This window comes from Varanus komodoensis, unplaced genomic scaffold (genome assembly GCF_004798865.1).
Source record: "Varanus komodoensis strain SLA01 unplaced genomic scaffold, ASM479886v1 scaffold3, whole genome shotgun sequence".
NCBI classification, from domain to species: Eukaryota; Metazoa; Chordata; class Lepidosauria; order Squamata; family Varanidae; genus Varanus; species Varanus komodoensis.
This window is the reverse complement of record NW_025335761.1, coordinates 50,736,965-50,754,943: the sequence shown is the minus strand read 5'-3', so window position 1 is coordinate 50,754,943 and position 17,979 is coordinate 50,736,965. Positions and strand designations below refer to the sequence as shown.

At 43.9% G+C, this 17,979-nt stretch overlaps 1 protein-coding gene across 1 annotated transcript in view; it reads right to left on the bottom strand.

The window, feature by feature from the left end:
- Positions 1–17,706, bottom strand: part of HHIPL1 (HHIP like 1) — a 40,997-nt gene extending 23,291 nt beyond the window's left edge. The window contains exons 1-2 of the mRNA XM_044435849.1: positions 17,428–17,706; positions 2,519–3,165 (exon numbers count right to left, since the gene is read on the bottom strand). Of these exons, the coding sequence (XP_044291784.1) occupies positions 2,519–3,165; positions 17,428–17,706 (926 nt within the window). The remainder of the gene's footprint in view (positions 1–2,518; positions 3,166–17,427) is intronic.
- Between the last annotated feature and the right edge of the window lie 273 nt (positions 17,707–17,979).

The window sequence follows — 17,979 nt, the reverse complement described above, 5'->3', positions numbered from 1 at the left end:
CAGCCCACTTAAAAACTTAGCTACTAAAGCTACATGTCTGGAGATGCCTAAAGTACAACCAGACAAATGCGGCCCAGCTGGCAAAGAAAGGCCATGACCCAGGCAAGATGCCAGGTAAATTAACAGAAAATGAAGTGAAAGTCATTTGACCTACTTGTTTCCTAAAAAGATACACAGGTAGGGAAGGAGTAGTCAATGCCACAGGGACTCAACTATCCCTCTCAATTCCTGTCAAGCATCAGCCAGGTCTCTTTCATAGAGTCTGCTCTGCTATTTGATCACTATTTCCTGTCCAATTAAGAGAAATCTGGTCAGTGGTTACTTGCCCAGTGACATCACATCCCAACTCCAACTCCAGGTTTCATAATGGACTCACTGTCCACCTCCTCCTGCTGTCTGCCAGGTTTTGTTACCAAATGTCTCTGTCTGTCTGTCTGTGTTCCTCCCTTTCTTCCATACAGCACAAGTCCCACTGATCCATCCTTATAGTTTGTTACCACAAAACATAGTTATGGTCACCAATTGAAGGGTGTTTAAACAAATTCATGGAGGATAAGGCTACTATTAGTCTGCAAAAACTACTCCTACTGGCTAGACACTACATCCAATATTGAGGCACTACAACTACCAGTCATCCATGAAAAAAGCCCAAAAGGATACTACTGAATTCATGTTCTTCCTGTAGGCTTTCCATTGGTTGGCTATTGTGTGAACAGAATGCTGGATGGACACTTATGTTCACTAGAACATAAGATGCTATTCGTTCTGCTACTTCAGAATTTGTCTGATTTTCATTGACTACCCGACAGCCCCGTCCACATACCTCTATCCTACATTGTTCAAGGGGGAATTCAACCTTCCAGAGAGACTTCTTTGGGACTAGCTGCAACAGGAAGAATGAGACATTTTCCTTCTGTGAACTTACTTATGCTTGGTCATCTTGGGGCTCAAGCTCTATGTCTGCTTTAGACCTGCTCCAGTCATCTTTGGCTTACAAGAGGATATCTGCTAATTGTTGAGACCAGTAAAGAAACTGGATCTAGATTAGAGGAGTCAGAAGTTTCTGCTCTGGCCCTAATGGTGCAAAGATGCTCACATTGATGCTCTTCCATAGTTTTATCCTTCACTCAAGACATTTTCGGGCAGCACAGGCAGAATCCCTGCCTGACACCGCTTGTTAGTCACTAGATTCAAGGGCCACCATGGACAAGAGTCTTGGCAGTGAAATCACAGGAGGGAGCAGGTGTGTGCTTGTTCAGTTCTCATGCATCACGTAGCCCCTGCTACTTAGGCAACAACTCTACTGCACCAAATTAAAAGGGACACAAAGAAAACTTCAGTAGACAAAACACAATGAGAACTGAGAATCACAGGGCCATATACAACCAATGTTCTAAGGGACAAGCACATCATTCAACTAAGGCTGAAACAAAATGAGTTTTACCTCATGGATTACTGAACTCTATTAATTTCTTCCTATCGACAACTGTGCAACAATATCCAGCTTCTTGAGAACATCTGCAGGAGGCACGAGGTGCATGATTTCTTTCTGTCCATACCGTCATAAGGTTTATCCATTCAGACCAACACCATGAAGCCTTGCCATATTAATTCTCTCTTCTGCAGATCAACTCATATTACCTAAATTACTACATGTCAAAAGCAGTAGTGTTGGAGTGTGCAAAAGACACCAAGCTAAAGGTGTGTATAGAGGCAGAACAGTTTAGTAAACATACCCAGATGTCTGACACCAAATCAGCCAAACCACATGCTACAGCAAAAAAGGAAACAAAATCCCCAGTACCATGATGGGTATGAGGGATGGACCTTTGGAGAGCGACATGGAGCAAAAGTTGCAGAATCCTTTCCAGCAAGCCATTTTCTTGGTTCTCTAGCTCAAGGCTTCCCAATATTCTCTCTTAAGTGCAACTATATATAGGCCTCTTCAGCAAGGTATTGTTGCTTCCATGCATGTGTGTGTGTGTGTGTGTGTGTGTGTGTGTTCACAAGATTCCTTTGATTGGAAGAAGAATGCCAGAAGTAGCTAAGTAGCATGTGTACCAGGAATGCAGAATTCTTTCAGCCTGGAGGCCAAGTTCCACTCAGAGAAGCTCCCAGGGGTTGTAGACCAGTGAATGATTGGGGCAAGAGCAAAGAGGAGGGTCAAAATACCAAATACCAGAATATTTTAACAAGTCTTTACTGCTAGGTAGCAAAGCCTTGAAAGAAGCATTCCAGTTCTTAGAGTGGGTGAGAAAATGCATACCAGCTAGGAAACCACAAAATGACTGGTGGTCTTGTCAGAATAAAGGACCCCTCCAGAGAACCCCGGAGGGCTGGGATTATGGTCCCCCAGGCCTGAGGTTCTATCTCTCTGATTGCCTAAAGAAGACAAGCTATATTTAATTTTAATTTCCAGAGTATGAGAACTGATTGCTATTAGAAATCCCTGAAAGTGTGTGAGCATTTGCCTTCCAATCTCTTAAATCAATGTGACATATAAAGGAGCATACAATACCTTTCAGAACCATGATCCACAGAATTCATGTCATCAGCAGAAATTCTGAACTCACTGATTCGGATTCTCTCTTCATACTGAACTTCAATTGAATAGTAGACATATAGTTTACCATTAAATTTGAATTTAGGATGGAAGACAATACCTAGAAAACCTCTCTCATCTCCTTCCCAAGGTGAGGTAAGTACAGCTTCACTGATGTTCAGAAATGGTTTTTCAAGGCGTGACTTATCTGGAAGGTAGGTCCAGACTAAGCCAACTTGTTCAGCAATGAAAAATCTATGAGTCCCATCATTCGCATGTACCATGGCAACTGGATTCCTAAGCCCATTGGCAACCTCCTCTAAACACAGCTGCATGCATCCTTCTGAATCAGCCATCACTACCCCAAGGTTTTGAGTAAGATGCTCATTGACTAGGAGGTGAGGAAAACAGTAGTCCGTATCTTCCAAGGTCAAATAACGGCAGAACTTTGCCATGTTGTTTTCCAGTGCCAATAACTCTTCATCAGCAGTGAGATAACGGAACATGGACCTGCAGCTTTGCCACACTTGTACACAGTAATCTTGGCAGAGTCCTGGTATTGTTCTTTCTGGAGTAGAAGGGTCTTCAGCATCAAATAGGTGAGCAGCATAGGGGGAGCATTCCTATAGGTAAAGGGGAAGCCTGTATCAGTTGCTTCGGTTCACTGTACCATTTCCCAATATATAAACTCTGCTTTGGCTCACTAAAGACCAAACTGGGCACACCAACTGAAGTTCCCTCCCATCCCAGGGCTACAGCAAGATTGTGGAAGTGGGATGGTAGACTATACTGAACTAAAAGAAGAAAGTGGTCTGATTCAGTTGAATGTAGCTTTATATGTAAAATGCATCTTTAAGCATTTAGCAATCAGTTGCTTAATTAGAAGCAAAGCCATTAGTTGAATGGTGTAAGATTTCAAAGTTCAAGGTACTTGAAATGTTTCGGGTCGCTGCTATGTACAGCCAGTACTTTTTAAATGGAGCTTTTTAATATGATACAGAATTTTTAGCAACATCAGGAGCTATAAGAATTACCACCCTGCTATACTATCTCTCCTCCTCTGGTAAGGATAGTTTTGGCACACTAAAACTGCATGCACAGTGTGACTGACTGCACCTCAAATCGTATTTCTGTATGCTAAAACAAAGTATATTAGTACAGACATGGTATTAAATTACTCTATTTTTCTACTGCATTTTCCCAAATACAACTGAAAGTTAGTGTTAAGCATACAGCAGAATAAATATCAGTCATCTAGCCAGCCATAAAGAGATGAGACAGACATAATAAGGGCTCATGGGAAAGAATGGATTCAACTGCTTTGGGGACCCAATAGTTTGGTATGACTGGTTTCAGTATATGCTTGGTTTAGGGCAGCCTTCCCCAACCATGTGCCTTCCAGCCATGTCTGTACTGTAACACCCAGAATTACCAGTCAATGATCCTGGGAGTTGCGGACCAAATGCCTCTGAAGGAAACCTGATTAGGGAAGGCTGGTTTAGGGCAACAGCTGCATTTTCTCCCATTCCTGAGACAGCATGTCTGTAAAACTCTTGCTCTGTTGCAGCTCAAATGACAATTCCAGAACTGTTGCAAGTACTTTGATAATTGCCAATTCTCATAAAATGTCCTTGCAGCCATGAGGCAGTGCCCACCTCCAATACCCACAAATGTGCATACCAAACCAGAATTATTCAGACCCAGGATATAATATGTGGGTCTATATGTGGACCTTTTCCTCATTCCTTCAAGGCAGAGATATAACACAAATTAGATAAGAAAGACACAAAACAGCCTACACGGAAACTCGGATGTTAGGCCTGACTCAGGGAATAATGCAATACAAGGCAAGAGGACTCTAGTATCATCCTATCTGTTGCTCAGAAAACCATATGAGCATGTTGGGAATTGTAGTCCAATATATCTGAAGAATACCAGGTTGGAGAAGGCTGGTTTAGAAGGATATGATATGTTGAAGATGAGCATTAAACCCTTTAAAAAGCGCTGCAGATGTTTTCTAACAAGAAAGCAAAAAACAAAACTGAAAAATGTTAAAGCATAACACATTACCATGCCAAACAAAAACCAAGGTAAAGTATACTCAAGATATTCTGTTACTCTCCAAATGAGCATTTTTAGACAGCTCTGTGTACAAACTTCTATACAACTCCTCCAGGTTCTGTACTAAGAAAAGCAAAATTTCTACAACCAGTATATATTATGCAAATTGGCATCTATATGCCTATTTTCAATTATATATTCAGTTTTTCATACTCTTGAGGAAGAGTAATAAGCTGTGTTTTATTTGAATCCTAGTCTCAATGGTAAAAAAGTTAGAAATTAGTTTTTTTTAAAGAAAAGCAAAAGCAAAGATCTTTGAGAAACTAGTTCCATAGAACACTGTATCTCATGCATTAATCTCATACATTCACAACTGCAAGGCCTTCATCTAACATCGGACATAAAAGCAAGCATGCAGGCAGTGCTTCCTCTGGAATATCTTTGCTTACAATCCACCAATTGAAGGAGCACATCTGTTTTATGGACTGTAATTTGATGCTATTAGTCATATTGTTGGCTGAACTTAAACATACAGCTGGGCCAGCTGAGGACAAGATGACGTAAAAGGCCTTCCAAAAAGCCACATTAAAAAAAGAAAAAAAGAAAACACACAGAGCATTAAGTGGTCTGATTCATTTAAGTTTATGAAGAGAATTTCACTGCATGAATGAACATGAAGAGATCACAATTAGGGCTGGGAAAATGTAATGCAAAGTTCATTTGGTGGATTAAAGGCACAATCCTATGCATGTTGTGACAGAAAAAGGTATATAGCTACCAGCATGTCTTTTTATCATCTAAATATGCATAGGATTGAGCCCTAAGATGTTTGACTTATGATTTCCATTCTCCCCTAAGGAATGAACTGCTGCAGTGGAAATCAAAGACGGGCTCGCTCTAATAGAAATGTGTCGTGTTATCAGCTTTTTAAAAAGAAAACTGTTGAAATTCCCCATTTTGAGTGTTGTATTGTCAACAGTTCTCACCTGGACAAGATCCTAACATAAGCAAGCCCCAAACAATACTTTCCATTGTTTTTCTGATATTTTAACCTTATCAGCATAGAATGCAAGCAGGGAAATGTTTAGCTGAGCAAAAGTGACACATACAAAAAATGTTGCAGCATGAAACCCCTTCTGTTGCAAGATCCATCCAATTCATTCTGTATCCACTAGGAAAAGGATTTATTGGTCACTGCATGTTCTTATTTCTCTTTCAGCTGTTGGAGGGTAAGGATCAATTTTAAGTTTAATAAATTAAACTTTAAGGTTTCTTTCCTCTTAAGGTATTATTACTAACAATAAATAATAATTGCCCAATGAAATTTGGGGATCCAGGGTACACTCCTTTTGAGCACAGTGAGTCCATTTGTTATTGATTTACCTAAACCTTTCAAAAATAAAGCAAAAAAATCCTTTGCTAAATGGACTGGATGCCTATTACCATATGATCTGGCAGTGAGTTTCACGACTAAATAACACTGTGTATGCAGAAGGCTCTATTTTTCTCAGGTTTGAACTTATGATCCATCAGCATCAAGGGGTGCCTGTGAGCTCCAGTATGCAGATAGCACACGTAGTTTTATACACGTATGGGGATGTGCACCTCTGAATTAGTGCTACTGTTGAGGTGCAACAGTAGAGCAAGTGCTTTGCAAGCAGAAGGTCCCAGGTTTAATCCGTGGCATCTCTGTTGAGGACTGGAAGGGGAGCTGCCACCAGTCAGTGTCAATGATACTAAGCCTGAAGGACTAGTGGTCTGCCTTCCTAAAGGGTAGTTTTCTATGTTCGTTTGTCTTCTGCTTGGTTAATTGTACTTTCCTTGTCATTCCAGTTCTTTTGCAACACTATAACGGTCTTGGAAATCTGTTAAAATTCTAGTCTCCGGCAAAGCAGAATCAGAAACATAGAAACAAAGCGAGTCGGAAGGGGTCTCCCGGGCCATCTAGTCTGACCTCCGGCTCCAGCCGGCTCCACTTACAACATGCCCACCATGTGCATGTCTAGCCTATCTTTGAACACCCTCACCGATGGGGCCTCAACCACCTCCAATGGAAGCCCATTCTATGCCCTCGAGGTCCTAACTGTCAGGAAGTGCTTTAGATACTTCCTGGCATCTACACTGAACCTGGGTTCCCTGAGTTTTGCTCCATTGGAGCATGTCCTGCCTTCCTCTGCAGGGGAGAACAGGTCTCTACCCACCTCAGTGTGACATCCCCTCATATATCTGTATGTTGCCAACAGATCCCCTCTGAGTCTCCTCTTCTCCAGGCTGAAGAGACCCAGTTCCCTCAGTCTTTCCTCATACCCCATCCCCTGCAAACCGGTCACCAACCTTGTGGCCCTGTGCTGCACTGACTCTAACCTGGCTATATCCTTTCTGTAATGAGGGCCCCAAAACTGAGCACAATACTCCAGTTGCAGGCGCACCAGAGTCGTACAAAATGGCAGTAATACCTCTCTCGATCTAGAAGCCACAGTTCTGGCTATGCAACCAAGGGTGGCGTTCGCTCTCTTAACCACAGCATCACACTGTTGACTCAAGTTTAGCCTGCAGTCAACCAGCACTCCGAGGTCCCTTTCATAAGTGCTGCTCTCCAGCCACTTGTCCCCTAACCTGTACTTATGACACCTATTCCTATGCCTCAAGTTCAAGACCTTGCACTTATCCACATTGAACGCCATCCTGTTGTCTCCTGCCCACTTCCATTGTCTGGCCAGATCCTTTTGGATCTAGAGTACCTGCTCCTCAGTTGCGATCATTGCCCCAGTTTTAGTATCATCTGCGAATTTGATCAGCAGACTGTTCACCCCTTCTTCCATGTCACTGATGAAAAGATTAAACAGGATCGGCCCCAGGACAGAGCCCTGGGGGACCCTGCTTGTCACTGGCCGCCATCCCGATGATTCCCCACTAATGGTTACCCTCTGCTTTCGGTCAGTCAACCATGCCCTAATCCATCTTACAGTGCACTGGTTGATCCCAAAACTCCTCAGTTTCTCACCCAGGATATCATGGGGCACTTTGTCAAAGACCTTGCTGAAATCCAGGTAAACCACATCCACTGCATCCCCTCCATCCAGCCTCCTTGAAACCTTGTCACAGAATGCCACAAGGTTTGTCTGGCAGGACCTGTTTTTGCGGAAAATGTATTGTGTGGCCGCCAGCATCCCTTCCATATCTAGCATCACTAGATCTCTCACTATTATAAGCTTTTCCATTGAATTTCCTACAATGGATGTAAGACTAACTGGTCTGTAATTGCCCATGTCCCTTTTACTACCCTTTTTAAAAAATGGGACCACTGACGCCACCCTCCAGTCCTCTGGAACTTCACCCATTCTCCACGAGGCATCAAAAATGGAGAATAAGCCACTCTGCCACCTGACAGTCAGAAAATACAGGGATGGGGAAAATGGAGGCAAATAATCAGAAATACTAAGTGAAGAATACAGACAAAAGTATATGTGACTTCCCCAAATCACTCCAGCGTGCATGAGAATGAACACACATATTGCATGCAGACACAAAACTATTTTCTTTATTCTGGTTCTTATTTCTCAAAGCAAAGAATGATTTTGTTATAAACTTCCATAAAACAATTTCTTTAAATATTTGTTGCTGTCCCATGCAATTTTCCCTCCCAAAGAGAGCTTCAGGAATTGAAATAAATAGAAGTGAAATAAATAAATAAATAAATAAAGCCTTGATAAATGCTTAAGCCTGCACTTTGGCCTAGCTGAGGGACTCACACACAGTTGAGAGCTCACTTAATTAAGAACTACTTTTTCATACGCTCCACAATAAAAATATTTTGCACCATCTCGGGGCTGAATATCTTGCACAACAATGCCATTTAAATCCATTTCAGTTTCAGGCTGAAATACAAGAAAACATGGAAACATCAAAGGGAGCTGAATACTTCCACAAGTTATGCAAGCTACTGGTTTAATGTGCAAGCTTATTTTAAGAAAAGGGAGCTTCACACATGCATGTACATTTGATTTGTGGCAAGTCATTCTCACACAGTGCCATGTCTAAATGGAGGAGCGTATACAATTGCATGTTACATCCCACTCTGTTCAGTGGGGTCACTCTCAAGTAAGGTACATTTAGGACTGCAACCCAACAAGGTTATTCAGAGACATTTCATATTAATGTAATTTTTCTAACTCTAGAAGTTTCACGTCTCCTATCACTCCAGTGAGAAAATATCATGGGAAAAACACACAGTGATTGATGTTTTATTCAATTCCAGGAAGAGAAATAATGTCTTGTAATAAACCACAACTGAATATAGGAAGAGCTGAAATTTGGAGTATTCACATTCCTGCATAGGGACACTTGTCAAAATAATGTGACTAATGAATACATTTTGAGGAAAATTACCATCTGCGGCCCTGAGAAGTAGAACCTAAATCAGTCTAATGGATCCCTGTAAATTATTCATCTGCCATAATATACAAACATAAACTGAATGAATGGCTTGAAGAGAAGAGCACCAGAATCATGCTGTTCCTACTTCATAGTCGTAGATGAGGCAGCTACTTGAAACACAAGACAAATAGCAAAGCTACAGCTAAGACTTACTACAGATACGTAACGTAGCTGCCAGATTGGCAAGAATGCAACAACCCATCCACACACAATGTAGGACCTTGACCCAAGGAAGACGCTTCAGTAATCCCTTACTGAAGATGCTTCAGTAATTCTTGCACTTATCCATTTCAACTTGGCACTTTAAACAAATGCTTCTTTCACTCCCTATTTATTGTACATCATAGCCAGTGCAGGGCTCACATGCCCAATACAGAATCAGAAGTCCCCATGCTCTCTTTCCTGGAGCAAATTCCTCCTGTGTTGTGATGAGTCAATCAAGTATAATAAATGTGAATCAATATATACTCTCAGTGCTGCCCCCTGAACCTTCTGTTACTGTCTGGGAACAGAGAAAGGTAGACTAGATGGTGTTGAGGTCACTTCCAACTCTGCAATTTTAGGAGTTCAAGGGGCGATACAAGAAATGTATATTTTAGATGTGAGGTAATGTCGTTCTGCCAGTAACATCATCTCCCAACCTGGTGCCTTCCAGATGTTTTGGAATACAATTATCAGCATTTCTGACCATTGGCTGGGTCAGAAGCAGTTGATCTCCAAGTATTTTTCAGAAAGATGCCTAGAACGAGAATATGCAAAGCACTAACATTCTCATCTAGTATAGGTGCAACAAGGGCACTGGAGGGATTTGGAAAAATGTGAGGGAAAGGAAATTCATCAAATCTTTTCTATCTCTTTAAGGTGTTACTGAGATTCTCATATGCTGTAGGAAAGTTGCATTACCATCCCCTGGAATTATGAACAAGCATGGAGAGGACAAAACAGGAAAAGAGAATCACCTGGCAAAGAAGGGCCTGTAAAAATGGAAAAGATTCAGCACTTTCATTCAAACCTGTCCAGAACACCAGGTACTGGAGGAAAGCTTGTGGCTTAAGAGCATACAGAGCACTCATGTTCATCTGTAAAGTGGATGTGAACAGCAGTGTACATCTGGTCCAGCAGGTTTTGCAAACAAGACAAAAAATGAGGCTGCATATCTTATCCTTCCCCAGCCTGGCTGCTTCTTGGGTATGGGACATGCACTTTCATCTGCCCAAAAGGGCCCATCAGATGGAAATCAGGTGCCAACTGCAAATCATGTGGAAAAAAGTCACTGCCTGTGGAGTCAAGGCAAATGCAGCCTCATATCTCAAGCGACTACAGTAATGATGGATTGGGTACCATGGAAGCACCCATCCATCCACTTAACTTGGCAGATTCTTGACCTATCAATACCTACTCGTCATGATGGCTAGCTGGAATCTTCAAATTGATGGAAAACAGCAGTGGAGGAGAGCTGCAGTTTTCATGCCCTGGTTGCGGCTTTTCCAGAAGCATCTGTCTAGCTATTGCTATGAACAGAAGGCTGGTCTGATCCGGCAGGGCTCCTGGGAGAAATATCAGATTTACAAAACAGATCATGCATGTGGTAGATGCACAAACATTGGAATACACTGAACCCAGAAGGAACAGCAAGGCACAAGGGATCCAAGCACACTGGACTTTGCCAGTCACTTGAGCCTAGGGTCTTCCCAGAAAGGTGGCATATAAATATGCACAACTGAATAAACCACACAGCTAAATAAGTAGATCTTGAAAGAAAGAGTGTACAGAAGGGGAGAATTCACCTCTAGCAATCTTCTTCAGCAGCTGGGTAGAGAGGGACAGGATACTGTTCTGGTGCTGTTATTAGCAGAAGAGACACGGCTCTTGGCAACAGCAGCGCTGTTTCTATGCTACTTCTTGGCTATACTGAGGGGAGTGTGAAAATGAAAGAGCTGCATGAATGGATGGATGAACTAAGGAAAACAAAATAGGAAAGGGAGCAGGGAAGGAATGTTCTGACTCACTCCTGGCCTCACTCACATTCTTACATGGGAATACGACCCTTGACCCTGAAAAGGTCGCTCACCTTTGCTCTACATAGCATATTTATGTGGACCATTTGTTTCATGCATTTTTCATTGATTACATTTCTACACAACGCAAGAGCCAAAGCTCTCCATGTCCTAAAGAAGGTGTCTCTGGATCCAGAGATGGCTGCCAATTATAGACCGGTGGCCAACATCCCATTTTGGGGAAAGGTGTTGGAACGGGTGGTGGCGGGACAACTCCAAGCACTCTTGGATGAAACTGATTATCTGGATCCATTTCAGTCTGGCTTCAGACCTGGTTATGGTACTGAATTTGCCTTGATCGCCATGTACGATGACCTGTGCAGAGAGAGAGGCGGGGGAGTGCGTCCTTGTTGGTTCTCCTGGACATCTCAGCGGCTTCTGATACCATCGACCATGGTATCCTCCTGGATAGGCTGGCGGGATTGGGAGTAGGAGGCACTGCTTGGCAGTGGTTCTGCTCCTACCTTGCCAGCCGATTCCAGAAGTGGAGCTGGGGGACTCTGGCTCTGCACCATGGCAACTCTGCCATGGAGTACCACAGGGTTCCATTTTGTCCCCCTTGCTATTTAACATCTACATGAAACCGCTGGGAGAGGTCATCAGGAGGTAAGGGCTGTGGAGTCATCAGTATGCTGATGAAACCCAGCTCTACCTCTCTTTTTCAACTAATCCAGGTGAGGCAGTAGCTGTCCTGAGCCGGTGCCTGGCCAAGGTAATGGGCTGGATGAGGGCCAATAAACTGAAGCTCAGTCCAGATAAGACAGAGGTTCTGTTGGTGGGTGATTCGAGCTCCTGGGTAGGTTGCCTGGACCTTGCCCTGGATGGGGTTGCACTCCCTCTAAAGGACAGGGTCCACAGTTTGGGAGTGCTCCTCGACCCACTGTTGTCCTTGGAAGTGCAAGTGACAGCGGTGGTGAGGAGCACTTTCCTCCTGCTGCATCCCTACCAGGAGGATTGCCTAGCAACAGTAACACATGCATTGGTTACTTCCCGGTTAGATTTCTGTAACGAGCTTTACATGGGGCTGCCCTTGAAGGCAGTCTGGATACTTCAGATGGCACAAGATAGAGCTGCCAGGATGCTGTCGGGGACTGGGTGTTATTCTCATATAAGCCCAGTCCTCTATCAGCTCCACAGGCTTTCCATCAAAGTCCAGGCTCAATTCAAGGTACTGCTTATTACCTATAAAGCCCTAAACCAGGATACCTTAAGGAATGCCTTTTTCCCTATTTGCCCTCCCGCCCCTGAGATCGGCAACAGAAGCCTTCCTTCGGGAACCCTCTGTGAAAGATGTCAGGAGACAGAGTACCCGTAGGAGGGCCTTTTCTGCAGGCCCTCCTGCAGAATGTGCTCCCCAGAGGTCCACCTGGAGCCATCATTATATGCTTTTCGGCGCCAGGTCAAGAGCTTTTTATTTAATCAATATTTTAATATGTTTCAATGGGAATTGGATTTTATTGTTTGTATTTTATTAATTGCAGCCAGAATGGAATTGTCAATTTATCTATTTTATTTTGATCTATGTTGAAAGCTGTCCAGAGACACAAGTAATGGACGGCATATAAATTTTATAAATAATAAATAAATAAATATACAAAAATTAAAACCCTAGAGGTGCAACAGAATATTAAAAATATTTCCAAACAAAGAGAACACCAGCTATTTGCCAGTACAGAACCATAATAAATAAATAAATCTATTTACTTATTGATCCATTTCTGATAAACCAGCTAGGATTCAAACAGAACCCACGAGATATGCCAACATATCTGGTCACTATCCTAGCAAGCATATCTATGACCCAGAAGAGGTGAAGCTGGGTCTGAGTTCAAATATTTGCTAACTGTACCTTGATACATAAAAACATAGTAAGAGCCAGTCTGGATCAGTCCAAGGGTCCATCTTGACCAGCATTCTGTTTACACAGTGGCCAAATGGCATATGGGGAGACCTCAAGCAGGGCAGGAGAGCGACAGCACACTTTGCTCCTGTCCCAGCAAATGAAATATGTCACTATCCCTGACACAAGAAGCAACATTTTGTCACCAGGATTAATAGCTATTGACAACTATATCCTCATGGATTTATCCAATTCTTCTTTCAAACAGATGGTCACCACAACATCCCATGCAAGTGAATGTCATTGTTTAGTCATACAATCTGTAAAAGGAGTACTTCCTTCTTATTCTCTTATTTCCAACTAATTAGCCTCATGTGATGAACCTAGGTGCTAGCATTCGAACCAATGCATGTTGGTCTGGTGTGATGGTAGAGTTTGGACAGAGGAGCCAGAAGATTTGGGTTCCAGTCCCCACTCAGCCATGAAGCTCACTGACCAGTGACTTTAGGCTAGTCACACATTTTCAGTCCAACCTACCTCACAGGGTTGTTGTGAGGATAAAACTGAGCTTTGTAAACCACCCTGGACTCCTCATAAGAGAAAAAGGTAGGATATAAATGCAATGTAATAATGTTGCTGTTCTTGTTAGTCGCAAAGTCGTGTCTGACCCATCGCGATCCCATGGACAACATTCCTCCAGGCCTTCCTGTCCTCCACCAACCCCCGGAGTTCACTTAAGCTCACACCAACTGCTTCAGTGACTCCATCCAGCCACCTCATCCTCTGCCGCCCCCTTCTTCTTTTGCCATCTATTGTTCCCAGCATTAGGCTCTTCTCCAGGGAGTCCTTCCTTCTCATTAGGTGGCCAAAGTATTGGAGTTTCATCTTCAGTATCTGGTCTTCCAGATAGCAGTCAGGGTTGATCTCCTCTAGGACTGACCGGTTTGATCGCCTTGCAGTCCAAGGGACTTGCAGGAGTCTCCGCCAGTACCACAATTCAAAGGCCTCAATTCTTCGGCGCTCAGCCTTCCTTATGGTCCAACTTTCACAGCCATACATTGCAACTGGGAAAACCATAGCCTTGACTATATGCACTTTTGTTGGCAGGGTGATGTCTCTGCTTTTTGGTATGCAGTCTAGATTTGGCATAGCTTTCCTCCCCAGGACCAAGCGTCTTTTAATTTCTTGGCTGCAGTCCCCATCTGCGGTGATCTTGGAGCCCAGGAAAATAAAATCTCTCGTTACCTCTATTTCTTCCCCATCTATTTGCCAGGAAGTGAGAGGACCGGATGCCATGATCTTAGTTTTCTTAATGTTGAGTTTCAAGCCAACATTTGCACTCTCCTCCTTCACCCCCATCAAGAGGCTCTTTAGTTCCTCTTCACTTTCTGCTGTTAGGGTGGTATCATCTGCATATCTGAGGTTGTTGATATTTCTCCCAGCAATCTTAATTCCAACTGGTGATTCATCTAGACGTGCCTTTCTCATGATGTGCTCTGCATATACGTTAAATAGGCAGGGCGACAGTATACAGCCTTGCCGAACTCCTTTCTCAATTTTGAACCAATCAGTGGTTCCGTGCCCAATTCTCACTGTTGCTTCTTGACCCGCATATAGGTTTCTCAAGAGACAAATAAGATGGTCTGGTACTCCCATCTCTTTAAGAACTTGCCACAATTGGTTGTGATTCACACAATCAAAGACTTTAGCAAAGTCAATGAAGCAGAAGTAGATGTTTTTCTGGAACTCCCTAGCTTTCTCCATGATCCAGTGTTTGTTGGCAATTTGATCTCTAGTTCCTCTGCCTCTTCGAAATCCTGCCTGTACTTCTCGTAGTTCTCGGTCCACATACTGCTGGAGCCTAGCTTGTAGGATTTTGAGCATAACTTTGCTAGCATGTGAAATGAGTGCAATGGTGTGGTAGTTTGAACATTCTTTGGCATTGCCCTTCTTTGGGATCAGAATGTACACTGACCTTTTCCAATCCTGTGGCCACTGTTGAATTTTCCAAATTTGCTGGCATATTGAGTGTAGCACTTTTACTGCATTGTCTTTTAGGATTTTGAATAGCTCTGCTGGAATACTGTCACCTCCACTAGCTTTGTTATTGCTCAGACTTCCTAAGGCTCATTTGACTTCACATTCCAGGATGTCCGGCTCGAGCTCAGTGACCACCCCATCGTGGTTATCAGGGATGTTAAGCTCTTTCTTGTATAGTTCCTCTGTGTTATATTGCCACCTCTTCTTCATCTCTTCTGCCTCTGTTTGGTCCCTGCCATTTTGGTCCTTTATCTTGCCCATCTTTGCATGAAATGTTCATATCTCCAATTTTCTTGAAGAGTTCTCTGGTCCTCCCTATTCTATTGTTTTCTTCTATTTCTTTGCACTGTTCATTTAAGAAGGCATTCTTATCTCTTCTAGCTAGTCTCTCGAATTCTGCATTCAATTAGGTGTATCTTTCCTTTTCTCCCTTGCCTTTCACTTCCCTTCTTTCCTCAGCTATTTGCAAAGCTTTCTCAGACAGCCATTTTGCATTTCTTTTCCTTTGGGGTGGTTTTAGTTGCTACCTCTTGTATAATGTTGCAAGCCTCCGTCCATAGTTCTTCAAGCACTCTGTCAGATCTAATTCCTTAAATCTATTTGTCACCTGTACTGTATATAATGTAATAATGGGAGCCAAAACACTATCTACTTTTTCAATAACATACATAATTTTGTACACCTCAAGCATCTTTCCTCTCACTCACTTTTTGTTTAAGGCAAACAGTTCCAGGTGTTGTAAATTTTCTCCAGTCCCTTAACCATGTTAGGGTACAATCCTATGCATGTTTATACAGAAAAAATCTACAACTCTCATTTCCCTGGTAAGGGACATTTTTCTGTCTAAACACGCAGAAGACCATGACATTAATTGACCTTTCCTTCAACCTAAGCTGCAATCCTATGCATATCTAGAGATGAAAAAAGACCAACAACTCCCTACATTCCCCAGTCAGAACTTTTTCAGTCTAAATGTACACAGGGCTGCATCCTTGGAGCTGCCCTTTTCTTTGCATTTTCCAACTCTACAATATCCCTTTTTAGGTGTAGTGACCACTTAGTATTCCAAGTGTGGTTTCATTATATATTTGCATAATGTAAGTATGATCTTGGCAGTTGTATTCTCGATTCCTTTCCTAATACTGCCTAACATTTTCAGCTTTTCACAGCAGCTCCCATGTTTTCCCTCAGCCATCCACCACAAACCCAAAATTCCTTGCTTAAACAGTCACTGCTAAGTCAGATCCTCTCTATGCATATGTGACGTAGGGATTTTTTGCCCTAATGTGCATCACTTTACATTTTCATACACTGAACCACATTTGCCATTTTGATGCCCATTCTCTGAGTCTGGAAAGTTCCTTTTGAAGCTCCTCACAGTCTGAACACACATTACATTAAACGCTATAAAGCAGAAAAAATGACCAAGTAGGAAATTATTCTGACCATTGAAGGTTCCTACCACTCTGCCTTCCCAAGGCCAGGTGGGCCGAGGCACAGACAACATCTTCCCCTTGTCTGTATTTGCATAATTTGCAAACAGCTCTGGCACCCCTTGGAGGGGAACACAGGAAGGAGCTCTAAGCCAGGTCATGCCCTTTGCCCATCTAGCTCATATAACGCATTCTGACTAGCAGCAGCTCAGGCAGTGGTCCTTCCTTTCATCTGCTAGTAAAATCTTTGGAGAAACTTCAGAGGCTCTTCTGTATGCAAAGCATGAGTTCCGACATGGAGGTCTGTGCCTTTTCTCACATCATGCAGGGTGCCCACACAGGACAGGCTCCCCTGTTGCAGCAGTGAAGATGGCACAAGGCAGCAGAACATTGGCACCTGGCACCAACACTGCCATCTATTCCGATGCCCAGGTAAGGCTGCCCTTTTCCTTCAGCCATTTAATGGTGTATGATGGGACATGCCTGCTGCTTTAGCAGGAAAGTTTTTCAAAACTGTTTTTAGTTGTTTAATCCGCTTTCAACTTTGTGTATTAGAATATTAGGTTATATTTTATTGTACTAGTATGTTACTAGTATCTATTTTTATTGCTGTACTTGTGTTGTTAATTGCTGAGAAAGGCCCAGAGAGCTTTGGCTATTGAGCAGAACAGAAAAGATAACAATCAAGATGGCAGGTAGATGCCACCATTCCAACTGAGCTGGTAGTTCCATCTAGGGGAACCAGTAAGGTGTAGTGCTTCGCCTTGGGCAGGGACTGCGCAGACCCTGGTTCTAGTCCCCCACATGGCCACGAAGCTCATTTGACGACTTGCAGCCACTCACCAACTCTCAGCCTAATCTATCTCACAGGCTTGTTGTAGGATAAAATGGAGAGGAGGCCCATGCAAGCCTTGGAGGAGGGAAAAAGGGCGGGAAATAAATGTTACGATAAAGAAATACAAGCGGTGACAAGAATTGACCTATCCTTCTGGTCTGCGGGGAGAAGCCGGCGCTCACCTGGCACAGGAGGTTCTGCAGGTGGCTGGCGCAGGCGGCGTAGCTGGCGCGGTCGAGGTGCCCGGAGACGCCGTAGTAGCGCTGCAGCAGGGCGGCGTCGCGTTCGGCGTCGCAGCAGCCGAAGTCCGAGTACTCCACGCAGAAGGTGAGGGGCCGCGGCGGCCGGAAGGGCGGCTTGAAGTCCAGGCACTGCGGGTGGCTCCACGCCGGCCCCAGCCAGAGCAGTGCGGGAAGCAAGGCGAGGAGGGACCAAGCGCGGCAGCCAGAGACGCGCGCCATGCTTGCTTTCCTGCCTTGGCGCAGCCGCGCCCGTGCGTCGGCTGCTGGAGGGCGCAGGGAAGCGCTAGCGCCGAAGCGCGCCCTTGGGCATGACTCTCTGCAGCCCCAGTTTCCCGGGCCCTCCGCCTAGCGCTCCGTTACCTTCCGTGCCACAACGCCCTTGGTCCCCGCGAGGGCCCTTCTGGCGGCGCGGGGAGCGCGGGCAGATCCTCCGGTGGCGGCAAAGCGAGCGGATGCGCCCCTAGGCGCAGCGCCAGGGCTGCGCGCTTCTCC